The sequence below is a fragment of the Carassius carassius genome, unplaced genomic scaffold (assembly GCF_963082965.1).
Source record: "Carassius carassius unplaced genomic scaffold, fCarCar2.1 SCAFFOLD_56, whole genome shotgun sequence".
NCBI lineage: Eukaryota > Metazoa > Chordata > Actinopteri > Cypriniformes > Cyprinidae > Carassius > Carassius carassius.
In genome coordinates this window covers 2,242,086-2,267,325 of record NW_026775126.1, presented here as the reverse complement: position 1 = coordinate 2,267,325, position 25,240 = coordinate 2,242,086, and the positions used below count along the sequence as shown (strand labels likewise).

The 25,240-nt window shown below is 43.9% G+C and overlaps 1 protein-coding gene across 1 annotated transcript in view; it reads right to left on the bottom strand.

Annotated features, from left to right (window-relative positions):
* Positions 1 to 3,531: 3,531 nt before the first annotated feature.
* Positions 3,532 to 25,240, bottom strand: part of LOC132136868 (CD48 antigen-like) — a 452,450-nt gene continuing 430,741 nt past the window's right edge. Inside the window, exons 4-5 of the mRNA XM_059547408.1 lie at positions 3,823 to 4,109; positions 3,532 to 3,714 (exon numbers count right to left, since the gene is read on the bottom strand). Coding sequence (XP_059403391.1) covers positions 3,532 to 3,714; positions 3,823 to 4,109 — 470 coding nt within the window. The remainder of the gene's footprint in view (positions 3,715 to 3,822; positions 4,110 to 25,240) is intronic.

Here is a 25,240-nt window from a genome sequence, read left to right as displayed (position 1 = left end):
AGTTAAAAAATGTGCTTAGGGCCCCAAATGCTAGGGCTGGCCCTGCTGTGCCATAAATTATCTACAACTATTTTAGTTTTCTCTTTTAGGGTTGTATAAATGTAATTATATGTCATGTGGTGATTAATTGTTCAATGCACTAATGCAAGTGGCAGTGTCATGCATGTTATGGTTAAACCTCTATTCTCTTACAATTCACCCCCTAGTGGCAGTGGCAATGGTAGATATTCATTATGTAAATGCAAATGACTGGCATTATGTTTGGAGGGAACATATTATGAGCTGCCCAAGGAGACAATGTCTATTCTAGAAGCTATTTAAGACATGAATTAAAAAAATGTAGATCATTTTCACTACAGGAGCACCGGGACTTTTCCTGGTGGACCGCTGGCCAATGTGGGCCGGTCCACCCGGTTCACAAATATATATATATATATATATATATATATATATATATATTTTTTTTTTTTTTTTTTCCTAAATGACGGAAATCATAACATTACATATCTTTTCTACGCAAATGAATGAGTGAGTAGATCGCGCGGCCGACAAGGAGTGTGTTTTGTTTGCATGTGAGTGTTTTGCCCTCCCTCCCTGTTTAGTTTGGTCTACTCCATTGCGTATCTTGAAACATGCCCCCTTTCACGTCGTCTAATTTACAAAGAGAAAGAGCGAGATATTTATCCAGTGAATTTCTCTAAACAGCAGGCCACTGAAAACATTCACTTAAAACATAACCAACGCTTGAATCGGCAAGATTTAGAAACAAGTGCAGTGATATATTTTGTACCCGACTTTTTACGATTTTACGTGCCCTGCACCTCAGATCTATTTAGTTTGTGAACCACTGGTTTCCACACTGGTTTTGTTCAACAAAATAAATGATTATTTTAAAAGATTGACTCAAAAGAATCATCTTTTCATGAATCGGATCATGAACATCTATTACAGAGTCAAAGATGATCTATTATTGAACATCTCGAAATAAATAAAGACTTAAAGTTCATCTGTAAAGCACATAAAGCTATCGTTTGAGTTTATAAACTTCAATTTCATGCATGATTCGTGTGGATCTGTTAACTGAATGCAAACAAACTGTGAGTTCTAGGAGAATGTTTGTGTCGTGATGAGCATGTATCGCTCACTAGGAGTTGATAAATGTACAGCTGCTGCACGCAAGTGTTTTTTTTGTTGTTGTTGTTTTTTGTTTTGTTTTTTCAACGGAGGATCAGTTGCCCTATTGGTTAAAATCCCCAAACTGTATACTTAAATATTAAATTAATAAATTATATCAAAACAGGGGTGGATGCGTTATGATGTGGTGGGCTGCTGTCGGCCAAAAAGTCCAGGGACACTTTTTGGTACAAGTCCGCCCCTGTGTTTGATTAATATATTAAGATCCTTTTACAATCTGTGATTAATACTGTGATTTGCTATTTCAATTCATCACTCAGTATTTGTTAATAAACCTGCCATTCGACAGCAGTCAGTCTGTTTATGGCACCCACTGGCAGAAAAAAAGAGTTTATAACATAGTGCACACACTAATAACAGACAAACAAGCTCCACCCATCAGATGAAAACCACACTTCTCTAGAGACAAATAACTGAGACCACAGCAGATTTAAATTTGAGTTGTTCACATTCAGTGGAATCACATTCATTCTTCACTCTGAAAACACCGAAGAGCCTCAGTGAGTCTGATTAAAGACTTTAGTTCAGTTTATTGTGTTAAACTTCTAAATTATGTTGTTTACAGCATTACAAAATAGGCAAAAGAGAAAAGGGCCAAATCTTTATTGAAAAGGAAAAAAAAAATAATAATAAATAAATAAAATATTACCTTTGTAAAAGTCATTATAAGGGTCAAGCAGAACTTTGAATTGTTTATGAATATAATGTATAATTTACATGTTTTATTTTTTACTATTTTATACTATTATACACACACACACAAACGTTATTTTGATGACTATATAAAAATAACTAGATGTGTGTTTATTTGAATAGATATATCGAAAACACAGTATGTAAAGATATAATCAATATGTAGCCAAACATGATCTGCTTCAAGGAACAGGAAAGCATTCATACTACTTTTTAATGTGCCTGGCATTCATTTTTTTATTTCACCCTTCTGCTCAAGTATATTCAAGGCTGATGGTGATGTCCAGGGGCGTTTCTAGGATTTTCATTTTAGGGGGGCTCTGCCCCCGTTACGGGTATGATTAAAAAAATATTATTTGACTATTAGGGTAGGGTTGTATACTACTACACTTATTGCAATCTACTATTCCATTGTATTCTCTGTATTTCATATATGGGAGTAGGAGTACTGACTGAGCCATATACAACACTGTCACTAAAAGATTTTGAGTTGAGAATGTAGATTTTTTTTTTTTTTTTTTTTTTTTTTTTTTACAATAAAGACTTTCTGATTCATTATTAGGACATTCATGTTTATCCTTTGACAATACCACTGCTTTTTCTTATGAAATGCACATGAAAATTGGCAGATAATTAAAACAACATAAGGGTTCAATGACTGCTATGAATCTTGGGAACACAGTGGTATTGTGTGTGTGAGAGGCTGTCTACGTTCTATTCTCACCTGACTGCTGCTCATTTATAGACCTACTCCCGCACGACAAGAAAAAATGTTGTATATCCATCTACAATGAAATATTTTTTTTTCAACAATACGGTTGGTTATACATAAAGTCATCCACTGAAAAATTTTTTCATTTCAAATCATTTAACGAGCTAATATTCATTAAGAATATAGACAAAACATGCATTAATGTAATTGTCTATTGGCAATACGTTTAATCTGTTCTATTTTTATTTCTATTTCTTAAAAATAACAACATTAATTATCAATTTGCCACTTCTATAAATCAGTTACTTAAAAAAAAATCACAAATCCCTTTACTCTTACTTTAATATATATGTATCATGATACAATAATGATTCATTATTACTAATTACAAAATTATATTTAATAATACAAAACAAAATAACTTCACATGATGTTTCTCTCTCTGTGTCATTTAGTGCTTTCAGACAATGATGTTTGTCTTTGATCATTTCTGTGCATGCGGTATAATATAATGCCGAAATACACAATAATGTTTTAAATTTTAAAAAGTAAATAAAAATAAATCATAATCATTTTTTTTAAGTATGTTTTCATGGGTTTAAGTCGCTTAATTTTTGTTGGAAGAAAAAACAACTGTCACACTGTGATAAGGGCTGAAGGTGAACGCAGCGAAGACGTACTGGTATTGGATGCGCGTGTGCACACACACACACACATATATTGAGGCCTACTCTCTGATGTTCGCTCTGCTCAGCGCCGCTACGGATTTAAAAAAGCGCTGAATCCATGCAGACTCAGATCATGGGAGGAGCAGAAACTTGACGCAGCTTTACGCCGTTTCAAATTAGTTTTTAAAGGGGACTGAAGCAATCACAAATTAATTAATCAAATATTTTTTAGGGGGGCTGGGCATTAGTTTAGGGGAAGCCCCCCTAAAAAGGGCCTAGCAACGCCCCTGGTGATGTCTGATCTTTTGTGTCCTGTTCAGCTTTTCTGGATCTGATGTCATAAACCAGCACAGCAACAGCAGCCACGCCCACCAGAGCAGATACAGCCAATCGTATCAAAGCTTCAGTAGGATTACAACAGTGGATGTGGTCTGAAAAGGAAGAACACTGAATCAGAATTGTGGTTCTGTTATAAGGGCCGGCCTCATGGGTTATTATGAGCTCAGGCATTCACTGAGAATGCTGCTGTTTCTCAGTCACCACTACTGTACCTGCACATGGTTGACAGAGTCCTCTGATGTCCAGATGTGAGGTCTGGTTAGTGAATGAATTGTTGATCACACAGTTGTAGATGTATTTATCCTGATATTCCACCTCCAGAGGTAGAGAGAGACTGATGCTGAGATCAGACACACTGATGCTGGATAATAAACTGTTTCCTCTGAACCAGGAGAGACTCACATCACTCACATTCACCACTGAACACACCAATGAACAATTCTGCTCTGATGATAATGAACATTGTGAAGCGTCTCTGCTGATGGCAGGAACAGGCAGAAGAGCTGTAAAAATGGACAGAATAAATCACATTAGCAGGTAGTATATGAGAGGGCAAAGTATACCCAGCTATAATTTTTTTGTTCCAAAAGTGTTCTAAGAATATTCCCATGGATTGTTCTAACAATGTTTTAGTGGGTAGTTTTATTTTTGTTCCCAGAACATTCTCTCAAAAGATAGGTTAACGTTCTCTAAAAACATTCTAAAAATGTTTATTAATAACATTATTAGAACATTATCCCCTAACATTCAAATTAAGATTTAAGCAGATGTTTAGATGTGGATGTTGATGTCTGTTTAAAAGTAATAGTTTGATTTGATGTCACCATAATGGTGGTAAGTGTTGGCTTTAGTTGTACAATTTGACACTTGACTTGTCAGTGTTGTTCTTTTGTAACTTCTGTAATCTTTATTATGGCAAAAACAGCAAGAGAACATGTGGTTAGACAACACTGGTTGTTTGCTGATGATTAAGGCTATGTTCACACTTAGCGTCTTTTTTGACAAGAAAAAAAATGCTAAAAAAACGCCGGCAGCGTTCGGTTACAAATAGCAGCCGAGCGCATCTTTTGTTGCTATAACAACAGCTGCAACAGTAGCCTAGTGCTGCTGTGTGATGCAAAAAATGTCGAGAAAGAGAGAGTTGGCTCTTGCTTTGGCTTTTGAAGTTACCGGGGAGGAGAATGTCGGTTCACAAAGACGTTTGTGGGTGCACGACATTATACGGGGAAGAAAACTGTATGGTGCTTACAACATGTAATATTTGCAGAGGAACAATAACACACGCAGAGACAGAGCCAAGGTGAGTGCTGTTTACTTCGTAGTACTTCACTAAACCGATAAGTTCCGGGGAAAGTCACCATCCCCCTTACCGTATTTACTCTAGTACTGGTACTATAATTACCGTACAGTATTAACTACTACACTACTTCCCCCTAGATTTGAACCCATAACAAGAAATAACTGTACTTTTATCACTATTTTGTAACATAATATGCAGTGCTAAAATTATACCACATATACAAAACTCATTAACCTAACAGTAAGCACTCAGAACATGAATACCGTATTCATAACTCATCTCAAATGAACACTTAGAGATTTAATCTAGTTGGTGCTGTCCGCTGCCTTACTGGATAGCGCCGCTCTTGTTGCACTTCCGAAGATGGACCAGCAGCAACATTTTCTGGCTCTGTGCTTTCTACTGGATCCCCACAGCCTGCTGCGTACTCCAAGAAATCATCGTCATCCCTTCTGCTTGGTGAATAAGCAGCTTTAGACGCACGCAGGTGATCCACATGCACCTTGACTTGACGATGATCAACTTGTACCTCATAGGTCAGAGATCCTCTTCGTTGCAGAATCGTTCCTGAAACCCACAGCTTCTTTGGATGTCTGAAATCCCGAACTAACACCCTCTCTCCCCGTTTGAACATCCGGAGTGGCTTTGCTCGCTTGTCATGAGCCTTTTTCTGCTGTAGCTGATACTTGAGCACTACTTCCGATATGTCCGGCTTCAATAAGGACAGGCGAGTGCGAGGTAGTCTCTTTAGAAACATCTCAGCCGGGGTGCGCTCAGTGACTGTGTGAGGAGTGTTTCTGTATGTGAACAGGAACCGGGCAAGCCGTTGCTGGGGTGACACAGACTGAGCTTCCAGTCGAGTCCAGGCTTTCTTGAATGTCTGCACAGCTCGTTCCACTGCTCCATTGGATGCAGGATGGTAGGGTGGTGATAGAACATGTCGGACTCCATTATTCTTGAGGAACTGCTCAAACTCTACTGATGTAAATGGAGGGCCATTATCTGACACCAACACCTTTGGCAGGCCATAGGATGAAAATAGGTTTCTGAGAAGATGTGCAGTCTTCTCAGCTGTTGTCTGCTGTGTAGGCAGAACTTCTAGCCACTTTGAATAGACATCCACTACCAGCAAGTAGTGCTGCTTATTGATCTCAGCGAAATCAACATGTATTCTTTCCCACTGTGATGCAGCCCATGACCAAGGATGGAGGGGTGCTACTGCTGGCCTGTTCAGTGTCATCTCACATGCAGCACACTGGCCTACAAAGTTCTCTACTTCCTGATCCAGTCCTGGCCACCACAGGAAACTTCGGGCTAATGCCTTCATTCGTGTTATTCCAGGATGTCCATCATGTACATCAGACAATAGTCTCCGTCTGAACTTTGGTGGTATAACCACCCTCGACCCCCAAAGAATACATCCCTGGTCTGTAGACAACTGATCCTTTCTCAGATAGAATGGTTTAAGATCTGGATTTGGCACAAACTTCGGCCAACCTGACAATGTCAGATCGAGAACTTTGGAAAGGACCGGGTCATGTCTTGTCTCTTCTGCAATGTCTTTTGCTGACACAGGCAGCTCATCAATGTGTGAGACACAGAGTACTCCGCCTTCATCTGTAGTGTCATCCGTGTCATGATCACAAGGAAGACGTGACAATGCATCCGCATTGGCGTGGTCACTGGATCGTCTGTACTGAATGTCATAATCGTACGCCAACAGGATTAAAGACCAGCGTTGCATGCGAAGTGCAGCGAGAGTTGGAACTGCACATTTGGGGCCTAGAATTGTCAGAAGTGATTTGTGGTCCGTCAACAACTCAAACTTTCTACCGTATAAGTACTTATGGAACTTCTTGACACCGAAAATTATGCTCAATGCTTCTTTCTCAATTTGAGCATAATTCTTCTCACTAGATGAGAGAGTTCTTGATGCAAAAGCAATTGGTTGCTCTTCACCGGATGGAAACACATGAGAAATTACAGCTCCGACACCATATGGACTGGCGTCACAAGCAAGCCTGAGAGGCTTCTCTGGATCATAGTGTGCAAGGCATTTGCTATTCAAAAGACGTTGTTTACAGCCCTGAAATGCATCTTCACATTGTGGAGACCACTTCCATGGTGCTTCAGCTTGTAGCAGCTGGTGAAGTGGGTGCAGCAATGTGGACAGATTTGGCAAAAATTTTCCATAGTAATTAAGCAACCCCAAAAATGATCTTAACTCTGTAACATTTTGCGGAGCTGGTGCGTTTACTATGGCCTCGACCTTGCTTGTGGTTGGGTGCAGTCCCTGTGCATCTATTCTGTACCCTAGGTACTCCACTGAGTCTTGCAGGAATGCACATTTGGAAAGCTTGATTCTCACACCATACTTTTCCAGTCTTGCCATCACTTGATTCAAAATTTCCAGGTGTTCATCCTTTGTAGGTGCTGATACAAGAATGTCATCCATAAAGCACACAACCTTCTCCATCCCATTCAGTATTTGATCCATTGTGTGTTGAAACACTGCTGGAGCTGTGGAAACTCCATAGGCAAGGCGATGGAATCTGAAGAGGCCTTTGTGTGTGTTCACTGTAAGATATTGCTCTGACTCTGGATCTAATTGCAGTTGTTGATAAGCGAAAGACAGGTCTAGCTTACTGAAAACTCTCCCACCTGCCAAAGTAGCAAACAAATCCTCCGCATTTGGAAGTGGATATTCTTCCGGGAGTATGCATCGATTCACGGTCACTTTGTAATCACCGCACAGTCGCACTGCCTTGTCTTTCTTGGGTACCACGACAACAGGTGCCGCCCATTCACTCCTTTCCACTTGTGTTATGATGCCATTCTTCTGTAAGCGTTCCAGCTCTTTTTCCACTGATTCCCTCAACGCATAAGGTACTGGTCGTGGTTTGTGGAAGATGGGCTTGGCATCACTTTGCACTCTAATTTTCGCTCTGAAGTCTTTAATCTTCCCATATCTGTCTTTGAAGAGATCTTTGTGCTTTTCAAGCATTGCTTGCAGGGTGAGCTGTTCATTTTTCTCGCCGCCTTGAAGACTGAAGATCTTACCCCAGTTCAGCTTTATCTTCTGCATCCAATTTCTTCCCAGTAGTGGTGGTTTACTGCCTTTCACCACCACAAGTGGCAGCTTCCACTCGTATCCCTCATACTTCACTGGCACTAAAATTCTCCCAAGTACAGGAATGGTTTCTCCTGTGTATGAAGACAGATGAATGGCTACTGGCTGCAGAGAACAGTCCTTCAGTTGGTCATGATAGAGAGACTCTGGAATCAAGGACACAGATGCGCCTGTATCAACTTGCATTTTCACTGGGTTCCCAGCTACTTCAACTTTGACAAAAATTCCATCTTTTGTTCCTTGAGCGGTTTACACCGTAAACAAGTCCAGCACATCATCTTTACAATCATCAGAATCATCAGTTACTCCAGTTGCGTTCACCATTTTAGCTTTGTCCCTATGCTTTATTTTCTTGCAGACTCTTTTTAGATGTCCGACTTTTCCACAACCATGGCAGATTTCGGTGCGATAGTAGCATTCAGTTGATTGATGATTGTCCTTGCCAAATCGATAGCACTTCTGTTTTTTCTCTGTAGAGATGCGCTGTTTAGCTCCTCCATCATCCTGCCGGTTGTAAAATGAACTGTTACTCTTCTTGTGATGCCGCCGGTCACCAGAAGTGTTAAAGACTCTGTGAACTGCCCCTTTTGGTTTTTCAGCATGTTCTCTCAATTCCATAGTGTCTTTGTAAGCCAACTCAAGAGCAAGTGCAATATCGCAGGCCTTCTTGAATGTAAGATCTTTTTCAGATAATAGCCGCTTGTGATATCCCTCCCCTGAGAGGCCGCAAACCAACTGATCTCTGAGGGCATCATTGAGAAATTGTCCAAACTCACAAGTGCTCGCTAATGTCTTCAGTACAAGAATGTATTCAGCCACAGTTTCATCTTGCTTTTGCTGTCTTTTGTAGAATCTGAATCGTTCTGCAATCAAAATGGGCTTCGGCTTAAAATGCAGTGACAGGGCACTTGTGATATTGTCATATGACACTTCTGTAACCTTCTGAGGTGCAATCAAATTTTTCAACATTCCATATTCAGTGGGACCCAAGACACTCAGAAACACATCTGCTTTCTTCCCAGCATCAATCTCATTTGCTGACAGCCATCTTTCAAATCGTTCTAAATATGAATCGAAATCTTCTTTCTTACTTTCAAATTCTGGAACTCTTCCTATCAATGCCATCTCTTCAGGTGTTTTCTTTATTTAATTTCTTTACAATTTCCCTCTTCCAGCACACTTCTTCCTATGGCTCCTTCTGTTAATCTCCACTTTTCATTTATAACTTGCTTCGTCTTGCAAGACACAGTTTTTGTTTTCAGTTACCTCCACTCACCACAGGAGGGCACTCATGCGGTTTCATGCGCTGTCCCTGTCCTAGCCGTTTGAGTATCTAGCAGTCTCGGTTTCCTCCGAACCCGAAAACAGGCGGAATGTTGCCTTTATACTGAGTTTCACTCGTCAGATATCTTCAATATCCTTCCTCATGTGGATTCATTAACTCTATATCCTCGTCGCCACTGTAATATTTGCAGAGGAACAATAACACACGCAGAGACAGAGCCAAGGTGAGTGCTGTTTACTTCGTAGTACTTCACTGAACCGATAAGTTCCGGGGAAAGTCACCATCCCCCTTACCGTATTTACTCTAGTACTGGTACTATAATTACCGTACAGTATTAACTACTACACAACAATTTAGTCCAGGAGCTCCGGTTGGATGATGCACGGTTTGTGGCATATTTTAGACTACACAAAAGTCAGTTTGAAGACCTGCTACATTGCATTTAAAATGCTTTCTGGTGTTTCAAAATTTGTAGATGTCGGCCTATCCTGAACATGGGGATCCAGGAACGACATGACCCCCATAAACTTCCATTGCCGTTTAAAGCCTCCCTCAGAACCACTTCTCCTGTCTTTCTCATTTCTCCTTTCGCGCTTGTACTTATCTCTCAAGTACTTCCATTTCCGTATTGATAACTATTGCTGAGCGAACATTAATGCTAGCTAATAGCTAGGTGATAATTTTAACGACAAATAGTAGATGATAACCTTACCTGAATAACCAAGGATCCGTCCAATCTGTGCCCACACAGCCTCTTTGTGATGTATGTTATGATAGAGTTGTGTACTCATATCAAACAGCTCCTTGTGCTCCGAAACAAGGACGATTAGTTTATCAACCGGCACAGTCTCCATTTTTTCTTGCTGTTCTTGTTGTTATGGAAACGACAGGTCTCGCTACTCGCTTGTCATTGGTCAGCTGTCAAAAAGGCGCTTGACGTAGGGCGTCCTTTTCAGAAAAGTTAAACTTTTTTCAACTTAAAAAGACGCTCTGAGCTGCAGAAAAAGACGCCGGCGGTGGCGTCTAAAAAGGCACTCAGGACTTTTTTTTTAAAACGGTTTACTCCATAGGGTTATAATGTAGAACAGACGCTGGCAGTTTGAAAAAAGACGTTAAGTGTGAACATAGCCTAAGACATCATCACATATTTGGTCTGGTTACCTGTTTTCACCCAAGCTAATGTGTGGTGTTAGTTAAGTATTATTTATTAAAGTGACTCAATGGGTCAACAGCCAGACACGCAGTTGAATTTAAAGCCGATAATTTCAAGGATTTAAAAAAAAAAAAATTCTTTCTCACCCAAACATCAATGATTCAGTGTTATGAAACACTACAATGGTGACATGCTTCATGCTGCAATGTATTCTGGGTACATCATACGAAACTCATCCATGGCAAAAATGCATATGATATAAATCTGCATTGCAACACATCTGCTATAGTCACTATTATTTAATTAATAGAATAGACTCCAAAAAAATCCAGTTTAAACCAGTTTATCAGATGGCTAAATTATGACATTTTTAACATCAGCAAGTAACTAACATCACCTGATGACATCTTTCTCTCACTGTTTTTGCCATAACAATTATAGTTGCAGGAATCAAACAAAACAAAACAATGAAAAGAGTCATACTGCCTAAGTACTGATCACCATAATGGTGAAATCAAACTAAACTATTATTTTCAATAAACCATCAACACCTCTGTTAATATCAATAAGAACTTTTTTACATTTATGACAGAAATAAAGTCAATCTTGTTTATAATAAGTGAAGTTGGTAATATTGTTTTTGGAGTTTTTTACACTGGAGTTTGACATCAAACAAAGGTTGGGTTTTCACTTTCAACCTACATCTGACTTCTGAGCAATGTCAGTCCACATCTAGTGTGATGGGAAGCTTTATTAGAAGGTTAGAGGATAATTTTCTAACAATGTTATCAAGAGACATTTTTAGAATGTTTTTAGAGAATTTTATCCTACCTTTTAGCAGAACATTCTGGGAACTAAAATAAAACTAGCCGCTGAAAACATTCCTAGAACATAAAAAATTCCTAGGTGGGTATTTATTCTGTACTCACCAGAGACTGTGACTCTGAAGCTCTTGGATCTGGTCTCTCTGTCTGTGAGTATTAGTTGATAGAGTCTAGAGTCTGTGGTTCTGCTGTTTGTGATGGTCAGAGATCCAGTCTGAGGATCCAGATTCAGTCGGTTTTTGAGTGTTTTATCATCATCAGTGTCATATGTGGAGTTGCTTCTGGTCAGATTGTTGAATTGAGCTATTCGTGTTTCTCCAATCATCCACTGAATCAGACGATACTTCTGTACTTCAGTAACACCAGTGTTTAGAGAGACAGATTCTCCCTCCATCACTGACACAGACGTCACTTCATCTGTCCCGCCTGGAGAACAAGAAAGAAAGAAAGAAAGAAAGAAAGAAAGAAAGAAAGAAAGAAAATGTTGCTTTCAGTTACAAACACATGCTGTGACAAAAATATTTATGGCTTGGGTGAAAACAACAGAAGAGTTATTATTTTCATTATCATTTAATCATTATTGGTTGACCAATTCCAAAATAAGAATGACTTTCTTTCTTCTGTGGACCACAAAAGAAGATATTTTGAAAAACATTTGGGTTTAATCAGACCTTGATTTTAATTGTGTGAACAGAAAATCCACTGAGACATTTTTCTAAATATATTCTGTGTTTGACAAGAAATTCACATCTAATTGACCATATATTGCTATAGCCACTGCCTTTTAAAGCCAGTTCAGCTTGTTATTGAGCAAATAATCTTGTTCATGCACTATTCCAATCTTTCCTTATTTTTTTGTTTTGTTTTTTGCTTAAAGAAAACAAAATCTGCAATTGGTATTGGCCCATTTGCTTCAAAAACTCCAAGAAGATATGTATTACTCACCAGCCAAATGCCACGGGTACAAACACAGCACAACAAAAGCATGAAACATAATCCTTGACCATTTTCCAACCATTCTAATTTGTGTTTTAAGACTGACATGAAGTACAGAGGACAGACTGTGACAATGTGGTGTTGTGTGTGAATCCTCCCCCAACAGGATTCAACCACTCAGTGCATGCACATATTCACACGTTTCAGCCTTGTATTTCCTGACTTTGTTTAAAACAACAACAGCATTGTTTTATTCAACAAGCAAAGGCAGTTGTGTTCATAGCAGTACGTGACAGTGAACAGTTCCTGGCTGGTATAAAATTCTATCAGTGGTTGTCTGCATGTGATTGCAGTATCAGTATCAACAGTAAACTGAATATATCAGCATTTGTGTCATGATGACAATGCATTTAAACATATTCCAGCCTTGTTCACAGTTTGTCAAGAGACAACCCCAGTTGGTTTTCCAAAAATTGACTGCTAAATTAGCTAGAAAATAAATGGCTATATAGACAAAAAAAATAAAAAATAATAATAATAACTTGAATAAAGAAATAATGTTTATGTTTATGGTCTAGCTGTGAGAATGCACAAACTGAAAAAAAAACTCCTTTCTGCTCTGAACATGCTTTAAAAACACAAGACCTATATCTTGATACTGATTTTTAGTACTTCATAAATGATTCAAATGTATAATTACTAGTATTTACACATAGTATAAATAAGCAAATTATCACACTGAGACAAAGAGGTATTTTTAGTAAAACCTAATAATGTTGCAACCAAGTAATTGTTTGGCATAATTCTTAATTGCAACTTAATAAAGAATTAAGTAAATCACAAAGTATGCAAAAGTTCCTTTATTTCAGTTCTTCCCTCTCCACTCTTGCACATGCACTCACAAATAATTATACATATCACCCATAAAGAGCCAAAAACATAAGTCAATCTAACAGGTTGAAATAAATAGAGATCACAACCTGCAGATACTAGTATAGGTGTCATGAATCAGGCCTCTGTTGCTCTCTCTGATCACCACAGGAGGGCACTATTTCCTGAGTATTAACCTTCCTCTGACTCCATTTCCCATCTACCCCGTGCCTGGGACTGATTGCTGGAACAGGTGTTTGCTATCAACCCTCTATTTATACAGCATCTGGACTCGCCCCAGCTAACATTGCTAAGCAGTCTACTTTGCTGACGTTCTCTCGTGTGTGATCCTGGACAGTACCACTTCTGATTCTCTGCCGCCTGCCCTTGTGATTAGTTTGTTGGATTGTATTCTCTGTGCCTTGTCTGTTACCAGTCCTGACCCACGCTTTGCTATCATTTACTCTACTGGATTATCTTTGTTGTCCCTGAGGCTGTTGATTGTACTCCGCCTGTTTGATACTGACTTTATTTTATTAAAACTGCAAATGGATTTGCATGCCTCTGACCCTTCGTTACAGAAGACCTTACCACACACAGATCCAACGGCTCTTCGTCAGCTCCCAACCAAGCTTTCAGCCCAAGCCTCCATGTTAGTTTTTCACCAACAGCAGCTACAGCGACTCACCTCGCTCACGGATGAAATTTCCTGGACAGCTAAACAGATTTCACAATGGTCTGAATCCTGTTAACAGAACTGCCTGCTCCTAGATCAATCACACTCCCCTTCACAACCAACCAAGACAACTGAGAATTCCTCTTTTCCGGGCTTACCTTCAGAATAAGCCCGGAACAGAATACCAGGACCTCACCTAAGTTTTTAGTAAGTCCAAAGCCTCACAGCTCCCTCCTCACTGACCTAGTGACTGGGCTATCGATCTTCTTCCAGGGTTAAGTCCACATAGAGGCAGAGATTTTCCATTATCACAACCAGAGTCTGAGGCCATGAAAGCATATACTGTGGAGTTGTCAAAGTGTTTCATCGGACCATCCACCCCTCCTGCCTCAGCTGGCTTCTTCTTCGACCATGCATTGATTACCGCATTCTTAATGAGATTACAGTGAAATTCTGTTAGCCTCTACCTCTGGTCCCAGCAGCCCTAGAACAGCTTCGTACTGCCAAATAATTCACCAAACTCAACCTTTGCAGCGCCTTCAACCTGATTTGCATCCGTGAAGGCCAATATCTTGATTTTTATTTATTTATTTTTTTTCAGATACCCTGGCCTCACATTTGCAGCATGTGCGGGCAGTGCCTCAGCTGCTCATAGAGAATCAGTTATATGCCAAGATTGAAAAGTGTGAATTCTGTCACTTCTGTCAGGAGAAAGCAGGCTGGATTCAGGTGCGGGTAAACTCAAGGCTTTATTCACAAAGCGGAGACAGAGAAGAAAGAGTCACGCTCCACAGGTTTCACTCGCAGTGACAGGATGAACAGCAGATGAGTCACGTTTCATAGGATTCACTCGTAGTGACAGGATGAACAGCAGATGAGTCACGTTTCATAGGATTCACTCGTAGTGACAGGATGAACAGCAGATGAGTCACGTTTCACAGGATTCACTCGTAGTGACAGGATGAACAGCTGAAGCTACTAGGAGCTCTGGGCTTGTAAGAACTAGAGCAGAGAAATAAGCCAAACACACTGGAGCCTGAGGACAAGACACGACTGGGTGAGTACAAAGAACTGCTGGATGATCGGAGCTATTGGAACGAATAACAACAGTCTGACAATAGACAGAGAAACACAGGGAATAATAAAGGGGAAAAAATTAGAAGGACATAGAGAACAGGTGGCGAGCAATTATGGTTAACCACGGGGAACAAGGGAGGCGGGGAAAACACAAACAGGCAGACGTGGTGAGCAGTCACCATCCCAACACACACACCCACACCAAAAAGACAGGTGATTAGCCCCGAGACCCGACAGTACCCCCCCTCCCAGGAGCGTCACCTGGCGCTCTAGGAAGGGGCCTACCTCGATGCCGCCGGAAGTCCTCAATCAACGAACGGTCCAGAATGTCCCGGGACGGCACCCAACACCTCTCCTCTGGACCATACCCCTCCCAGTCCACAAGATACTGAAACCCCCTGCCGCGGCGCCGCTCATCGAGTAATCTCTTAACCGTATAGGTAGGAGATCCATCCACAAGACGAGGGGGTGGGGGGGTGGGGCGACTGCAAGCAGGATTAAGGGGGGAAGAGAACACAGGCTTGACCCTGGAAACATGAAACACCGGGTGAACCCGACCAAGAGTAGGAGGGAGCTTGAGCCTGATCGCCACCGGACTAACCACCTTGGTGATGCGGAAAGGCCCAATGAATCTGGGTGCCAGCTTACGAGAAGGCGCCCGGAGAGGCAGATCCTTGGTAGAGAGCCAAACCCGTTGACCACACACATAGGTAGGAGGAGAGGACCGGCGACGATCAGCTGCAGCCTTGGTTCTGTCAGAGGCTTGGACCAAAATCCTCCTGACTCTCTCCCAGGTGCGACGGCAGCGCTGGACGAAAGCCAGGGCGGATGGAACCGCTGCGTCGGGTTCCTGTGATGGGAACAGAGGTGGATTATAACCAACAGCACACTCAAAAGGGGACATACCTGACGCGGCCGCAGGAAGGGTGTTATGGGCGTATTCTGCCCAGGAGAGCTGCTGACACCAGGAACTCGGATTGTTGGATGCTAGACAGCGGAGCATTCTACCTAGATCCTGGTTGGCCCGCTCACACTGCCCATTGGTCTGAGGATGAAAACCAGATGACAGACTAGCAGAGGCCCCAATCTGTCTACAAAATTCCCTCCAGAACCGGGAGACGAACTGGGGACCCCTATCAGAAACCACATCCACCGGTAACCCGTGGAGACGGAAGACGTGATCCACCACCAGTTGGGCGGTCTCCCGGGCGGAGGGTAGCTTGGGCAGGGGAATAAAATGAACCGCTTTGGAAAAGCGATCCACCACCGTGAGAATTACAGTGTTTCCCTTCGACGGAGGAAGCCCAGAGACGAAATCAAGGGCAATGTGTGACCAAGGACGGGAAGGGATAGGGAGAGGATGCAGTAGACCATCAGGAGGGCGATTGACAGGCTTACTTTGGGCACATGTGGGGCAGGCCAACACAAACTGTCTAACATCTGCGGCCATAGTAGGCCACCAAAAACGCTGTCGGATGGCAGACAACGTTCTCCGAATACCTGGATGGCAGACTAACCTGGATGAGTGACCCCACTCAAGGACCTCAGAGCGCAGCGCAGCCGGCACCAGCAACCTGCCCGCCGGACACTCTCCCGGCACCTGCACCCCTCGACCGGCCTCCTCAACTCGCTGCTCGATACCCCACGAAAGAGCCCCGACCACCACCCCCTCAGGAAGGATGGCCTCGGCCGCAAACTCTTCCCCCGGAGCACCGAACAGGCGAGAGAGGGCATCAGGCTTGGTGTTCTTTGATCCCGGCCGGTACGAGAGGGTGAAATTGAATCTGGCAAAGAAGAGCGCCCAGCGGGCCTGACGCGAGCTCAGCCTCTTGGCCGAACGGATGTATTCAAGGTTCTTGTGATCCGTCCAGACCAAGAAGGGCTGCGCTGACCCCTCCAACCAATGACGCCACTCACCCAAGGCCAATCGTACCGCCAGCAGCTCTCTGTTGCCGATGTCATAGTTACGTTCTGCAGGGCTGAGACGACGAGAGAAGAATGCACAAGGATGAACCTTCCCATCATGGAGGGAACGCTGAGATAGAACTGCGCCAACCCCAACGTCAGAAGCATCAACCTCGACAATGAACTGGGCCTCCGGATCTGGAACCATCAGAATAGGTGCAGAGACAAAACGGGACTTTAAAATGTCAAAGGCTACCTGCGCTTCCCGGTTCCACCTGAAAGACACCTTAGTGGAGGTTAAGGCTGTCAGCGGTGCAGCGATCTGACCAAAATTCCGGATGTAACGCCGGTAGAAGTTGGCAAAACCCAGGAAACGCTGCAGAGCCTTCCGGGAGTCAGGGACCGGCCACTGGGCAACAGCTTCAATCTTAGCGGGATCAGGCTTGATCCCCTCCGTAGAAATAATATGGCCAAGGAACGTAACAGACTCAGCGTGGAATTCGCACTTCTCCGCCTTGACAAACAACTGGTTCTCTAGTAACCGCTGGAGAACCCGTCTGACATGCTGGGTGTGTAATTGGAGAGAAGAAGAAAAAATCAAAATATCATCCAAATACACAAAGACAAAATGATTAATCATGTCACCCAACACGCTGTTGACGAGTCCCTGGAAAACGGCTGGAGCATTGGTCAGACCAAACGGAAGAACCAAGTACTCGTAGTGTCCCGAAGGGGTGTTAAATGCCGTCTTCCACTCATCCCCCTCCCGAATGCGCACCAAGTGGTAGGCGTTGCGCAGGTCTAACTTGGTGAAGACCCGAGCTCCCTGTAACAATTCAAAAGCAGAAGACATTAAAGGTAGGGGGTACCTGTTCTTGATAGTAATGTCATTCAAACCTCTGTAATCAATACAAGGGCGCAGGGAGCCGTCCTTCTTCTGAACAAAGAAAAACCCTGCACCAGCGGGAGAGGAGGAATGGCGGATGAGCCCAGCCTGAAGTGATTCACGTACGTACTTGTCCATGGCCTCTCTCTCTGGACCTGAAAGGGAATATAAACGACCCTTAGGCGGAGAAGAGCCCGGGAGGAGATCAATGGCACAGTCGTAGGGGCGATGCGGAGGTAGCGAGGTGGCCCGGGCCCTACTGAAGACCGCCCGAAGATCGTGGTACTCCGCCGGAACACCAGTCAGGTCAGAGGGATCCTCCTGAGGAACACAAGACACAGAGACAGGACAAAAAGCAGCACCCAAACATGACACGTGACAAGACTGACTCCAGGCTAAAACAGAATTATAGACCCAATCAATGTGGGGATTGTGCTTGTGCAACCATGGGTGTCCCAGAACTAAAGGAGCCTTAGGGGAATCAATAATAAACAGTTCAATCCGCTCATGATGACTGCCAGCAATATGGAGGTCTATCTTGGGAGTGACGTGGGTGATGGTGGTAAGGGGACGGCCAGCTAATGACCATGCTGAAACGGGGCTAGCCAAAGGAACAAGCGGGATCTTCCAACGTTGAGCAGAGGCAGCATCAAGGAAGTTCCCCTCAGCCCCTGAGTCCACAAGGGCGAGTCCAGTGTGTGAATGACTCTGGAAGGAGAGTTGGAACGGCAGCTGAGTGCGTGTTGCAGGAGAGCTTGAGCTGAGAACAGTGCCCACCAGGACGCTCCGCCTCACTGGTGGACCCTGGCCCTTTAATGGGCACTGAAGGGCGAAGTGGCCTCCCTTGCCGCAGTATAGACACGCCCCCGACAACAGACGCTCCTGCTTCTGCCGTGGTGTAAGCCGTAGACGACCCAACTGCATGGGCTCCTCCTGTGAGGGCTGTCGGCTGGCTAAACTGGCTGAAGAGAGCTCTAGGTGGCGCCACGGGGCGGGTGTTTGCCGTTGTTTGCGGCGCCGGCTGAGATGACCCTCAATGCGGAGCGCGAGACTAATGAGCCGATCCAATTCCCGCGGGAGTTCTATGGCCGCGAGCTCATCCGAAATGGCGAAATCCAACCCCTCAAGAAAACGAGCGCGCAGCGCGCTCTCATTCCAGCCGCATGCCGCAGCTAAAGTCTGGAACTGGATAGCATAGTCAGTCACGGAGCTCCTCCCCTGAGACAGTCGTGATAACTGGGCCGCCGCCTCGTCACCCTGAGCAGAGCGATCAAACAATTTGGCCATCTCTTGACTGAAAACCGCGAAGGTGGCACAACAGGGAGCCCGCGATCTCCAAACGGCGATACCCCATTCGCGGGCACGGCCCGAGAGGAGTGTAAGGACGTAAGCCACCTTGGTCTCTTCATTAGCGTAACGCCGGGGCTGCAGAGAAAACACCAGCGAGCATTGGGAGAGAAACGCTTGACAGGCGTTAGGATCGCCATCGTAGACCGGTGGATTGTTGGCATGGGGTTCGGACTCGTGTGACAAACCGGTGTGAGGAACGGGACCCCGGCTCGTTGCCTCTTGCTGAAGATCGTCCACCCGTGTGAGGAGTTCGGAGACTCGGGCACTGAGAACTTCCACATCCAGCGCGGTGGTGTTGAGCTGAGTGGCATGCTGCCCGATCAACACTCCCTGTTGAGCGAGAGCCGCGCGAAGCGGACCAGATCCCGCTGAATCCATAATATGGTCAGACTGTTCTGTCAGGAGAAAGCAGGCTGGATTCAGGTGCGGGTAAACTCAAGGCTTTATTCACAAAGCGGAGACAGAGAAGAAAGAGTCACGCTCCACAGGTTTCACTCGCAGTGACAGGATGAACAGCAGATGAGTCACGTTTCATAGGATTCACTCGTAGTGACAGGATGAACAGCAGATGAGTCACGTTTCATAGGATTCACTCGTAGTGACAGGATGAACAGCAGATGAGTCACGTTTCACAGGATTCACTCGTAGTGACAGGATGAACAGCTGAAGCTACTAGGAGCTCTGGGCTTGTAAGAACTAGAGCAGAGAAATAAGCCAAACACACTGGAGCCTGAGGACAAGACACGACTGGGTGAGTACAAAGAACTGCTGGATGATCGGAGCTATTGGAACGAATAACAACAGTCTGACAATAGACAGAGAAACACAGGGAATAATAAAGGGGAAAAAATTAGAAGGACATAGAGAACAGGTGGCGAGCAATTATGGTTAACCACGGGGAACAAGGGAGGCGGGGAAAACACAAACAGGCAGACGTGGTGAGCAGTCACCATCCCAACACACACACCCACACCAAAAAGACAGGTGATTAGCCCCGAGACCCGACAACTTCTTTTCGTGGTTACATTATTAGTGCAGAGGCAGTAGCTATGAATGAAGAAGGTGCAGTCTGTCCAAAACTAGCCACATCAACCACTGTTAAAGAATTACAGCGGTTCTTGGGCTTTGCAAACTTTTATAGACATTTCATCCATAATTTCATCATGAAAGCTGCACCATTAACCTCCATGCTAAAGGGTGGCAAACAATATCATCTGCAGTCGGGTCATTCCAGCAGCTAAAAGAATGTTTCACCACCATTCCCATTCTTCACCATCCTGACCCAGGGCTAGAGTTCATTGTGGAAGTGGATGCATACAGCACAGGTATTGGGGCCATTCTTTCTCAATGCCAGGTTAATCCCGCCAAACTCTACTCCAGAAAAATTAACCCTGCTGATCAGAATTATGATGTAGGAGATTGGGAGCTCCTGGCCATGAAATCTGCCTTTTGAGGAATGGCATCGCTGGTTGGAAGGGGCAAAACTCCCCTTTGTCGTTCTCACTGACCACTGCAACCAGTTTGAATCATCCCCAGATTCCTCCATCCAATGAACCCATAATCCCCTCTAACCTCATTATCACCCTGGTTCAATGGGACATCATGACAGAGATTGCAGAAGTGAACCTTCTCCCCCAAAATGCCCTCCTGACCACACCTATGTCCCTCTGAACCTTCGTGTCATTCAATGGGTCCATAATTCCCCTAGCTCTGGTCACCCTGGAATCACCATTACCATTCAACTCCTCTCCAACCATTTCTGGTGGTCCACTCTCCAACCAGACAATATTAATTTTAACCATCAATGCTGACCCATCATTACAACAGGAGTGGTGGAAAAATGAAAGATAAATTTAAGAAAATCCTGATTGATTTATACTCCAAAGCAGACTGGAATAGCATTTGGCCAATGCAGTTTGATTCACTGAATCTGGTGCTGCAAGTGCAGTCTACATCTACACCATCAAAAAAAAACAAAAAAACAATAGACCATGTCTCAGTATATACAATAGAACTGGTATCTTGTTTGGTGTCAGGGTTTGGGTAGAGGGATGAGGCGAGGACTCAATGATGCAGAGAGAAGGGCTCTTTAATAGTAGTAATAATAAAATAAACAAACAAAAACTACCCCGTAGGGGAAAACAGACTAAACTTGACTGGCAAAGCAAGGCAAGACACGATGTACACAGACAAATGTTTGACGAAACTAGCCACCAGACTGCAAACACAAGGACAATAAATAGGGAGCTAATGAGGAGGATAACGAGGGAACACATGTGGGGAAAATTACATCAATAATCAGGTAACAAGATGGGTGAGGTCAAGACAATTGACGAGAGCACATGGCACATAGGAACTAAGATAAAAGCCATGTGCTCACACAAAACAAAAAAACACAAGCACATGGCCAGCAAACCAATCGCAAGCCACGTGCTTGAATAGACAAACACGCAGCTAATGAGCAAGCTCATAAACCGCGTGTTCACACGAGACGCGCGCTCACATGAAAACAATGACATGAGGAGAGTATCAGGGCTCTGTCACAAAACCATGAATATCACTAGACTGAAGTGACAGAACCCTGACACTAGCCCCCCTCAAAAGGGACGCCACCTGGCGTCCCTAACGAGGAACACCCAAAAACAAAACAGGAACATGACAGCACAGGCATGGCAACACAAGCACGGTACAAAATAGAACACAAGACATGGAAATCAAAAAACAGACAAAATAGGGGAGGGAGGGAGGGAAGGGAGCCCAGTCAACTAGGAGGAAAACCCAAACAGTTATTAAAAGGGACCAGGGAGGGGCGGGAGGGTTGAGCCAAGGAGGCTCAGGCAGTCCAGGAGTCCCAGCAGTGGGCCAGGATGGAGCCGGAGAGATGAGCCAGCGAGGATCTGGCCTAACAGGAACCCAGGCAGACCACCAGGGCAGAGCCGGAGGAACGAGCCAGCGAGGATCTGGCCTAACAGGAACCCGGGCAGACCAGCAGGGCAGAACCAGTGGGAGAGACCAAGAGGACTCCGGCTTAACAGAAACCCCGACAGACCACCAGGGCGGTGCCGGAGGAACAGACCAGCAAGAATCCGGCCTAGCAGGAACCCCAGCAGATAGGAAGGGCAAAACCGGCAAGGCACTCATCAAGGGCAGAGCCGGCATCAGGGCAGGGAGCTTAGACGGAGCTGGCATCAGGGCAAGGGGCTTGGGCGGCGCCGGCAGGGCAAGGGGTTTGGGCGGCGCCGGCAGGGCAAGGGGCTTGGGCATGACTGGATTGGCCTCCAGGCCAGCAGTGGGCTCCTGAATGGCCGCCGGGCCATGAGGGATGGAGGAAGCCTTTCTCCTCCTCCTCCGTCTCCGAGACTGGGGCAGTGCAATGTCGTCGGCCACTACTGGGGGCGCTGCAGCCTCATCCGGCACCTCTGGGGGCGCTGCAGCCTCATCCGGCACCTCTGCCATTGGCGGGGCAGAGCCATTCCTCTTCTTTCGCCTCCTCCGCCTACGAGAGTGAGGTGCTGCAGTCTCTCCGGCCACCTCTAGGGGTTCTGCAATGTCACAAGTCATCTCTGGGGGTACTGCAGCTCCTTCATCCACCATGGGGGGAACTGCAGCTTTGACGGGCACCACAGGCAGCACTGCAGCCTCCTTAGCTGGGGAACGTGCCACGAACTCCACAAATTCCCCAAACGACAGGTGGTCCAGCCCCCTAATTCCCCACCGGCTGAGAGGCTCATCAAGGGCGTAATTGAAGAGGTCCTTGAGGGCCGCATCATTAAACTGCAATCCCTCTGCAGTACCACTGAACTCCAGGGCAAAATCCCTCACACCAGTCCCTTGTTGATGGAGCGAGATCAAGGTCTTAAATTGGAGCATGTGCTGGTAGTGGGGGCTGGAGAGAGTGGAGGCTGGTGGACGGTGCAAACCCTTCTTCCGCTGAGTCCTCATACGGGCTAGTTCGTACTGTCAGGGTTTGGGTAGAGGAATGAGGCGAGGACTCAATGATGCAGAGAGAAGGGCTCTTTAATAGTAGTAATAATTAAATAAACAAACAAAAACTACCCCGTAGGGGAAAACAGACTAAACTTGACTGGCAAAGCAAGGCAAGGCAAGACACGATGTACACAGACAAATGTTTGACGAAACTAGCCACCAGACTGCAAACACAAGGACAATAAATAGGGAGCTAATGAGGAGGATAAAGAGGGAACACATGTGGGGAAAATTACATCAATAATCAGGTAACAAGATGGGTGGGGTCAAGACAATTGACGAGAGCACATGGCACATAGGAACTAAGACAAAAGCCATGTGCTCACACAAAACAAAAAAACACAAGCACATGGCCAGCAAACCAATCGCAAGCCACGTGCTTGAATAGACAAACACGCAGCTAATGAGCAAGCTCATAAACCGCGTGTTCACACGAGACGCGCGCTCACATGAAAACAATGACATGAGGAGAGTATCAGGGCTCTGTCACAAAAGCATGAATAACACTAGACTGAAGTGACAGAACCCTGACAGTTTGGTAGCTGGTAGCTTGATAGTATGTTTATTTGTTTGTTTTATAAACCTGACTGTTGAAGATGTTAAACTAGAAGGTAGAAATGTTCTAGATATATATAAAATGAAACATTACAAAATGTATACAGAATTGGCCAACTGAGACTTTTTTAAGCAGTATTTTTGTGGTTGCCGACTCATGTTGGTGTGGAGGGTAACGAGGATGTGGACAAGATAGCTAAACAGGCCTGCTTTACTTCTTAATTTACTTCTGCTGAATAAAAACAAGTCTTATAGCATGCTTTTTGCAACTAGATCTGCACTCCATAAGCAAAATAATTCTCTTCATGTATACTGCTCAATTAATTGTTTTACAAAACAGATTAGATAAAAAATTATTACTCAACTATTATTGCCCATAATTGATTATGCGGATGTTGTTTATCAGAACACAGCTGATATCAATCTTAAACCTTTGAATGTGATTTATAACAGTATCTGCAGATTTGTTTTGAGGTGCCCATTTAGAACACATCACTGCCAAATGTATCAGTCATTGAATCTTCTTTCACTAAATTCTAGACGGCAGTTTCACTGGTTGCAGTTTGTTTACAAATACATGTTTTCTAACTATCCATCTTATTTGAAACAATATTTGATTCCACACCAAACATCTTATAGCCTAAGAGACACGGATCATCTTTTCTTTTCTGTACCAAAGATATCCAAGGAAAGTGGGAGGAGAGCATTTAAATTTAAAGCCCCTCCTGATTGGAATGCTTTACCTAGGTCTTTTAGATCAATTTCCTCCTCCTACCAGTTTAATATGTCTCTTCTTAATCATTTGCATACCAGTTGCAGTTGTTTGTCTAATTTCTAATGGTTGAATTGGAGACGAAATGGGTGGTTTTGATGTGACGGAGAGCTTTTGTCTTTGTTTTGTTAGCTATGTATTTATGTGAAGTATGTTTTGTTTTTGTTTTGTTTTTTGAGGTCCCCTTGAAAACGAGATGTTACATCTCAAGGGGTTTTCCTCTTCACAAAAAAATTGACACATTTCACACATCTAATTACCAGAAAAATTAAGAACATTTTATATGGCCCTGTTACTGTTTAAAAAAGGAACCTTTACAAAAAAAAAAGTTTAAAATACAGGCCTGTGGCTCTTAATTTTTTTTTTTTTATAAATTCACCATTTCTGAACTGATGTTTACTGTTATTTTCTTAGAAATATCAATAGCATTTGTATTAAAACTAGGGCTGAAACGATTCCTCGAGTAACTCGATTACAAAAAATGATTGAGGCAAATTCCTCTGCCTCGAAGCCTCTTTTAATTTATTTTAAATCTGACGTCAGGTTCTTTTGCAATGATTTTTCAATGTGACACAACGTGTTTACGTCACCCGGAAAGCGGAAGGAGACACGAGCGCTGCGTCTGAAATCTCATACTGCAAGGAGTCAGCAGTGTTTTGATTTGAGGGCGCGGGCAAACGTGAAGAGAACGTCGTGGTGTGTGTCCATTGCTGGCACACCACAACTAGGGCCCTATGATTTCCGCGATGCAGAAAACACGGAGGGAATCGCGGAATCCAGTCATAAAAACAGAATTTACAGTTTAACGCGGAATGGCACGGGATTTGCCAAATTATGAATGAATTCAACAAAAATAGGTCATTGCACTTACATCAAATCATGATATGGACTAATATCTGTAAATATTAAGCTGGAACAGTCTATTTAA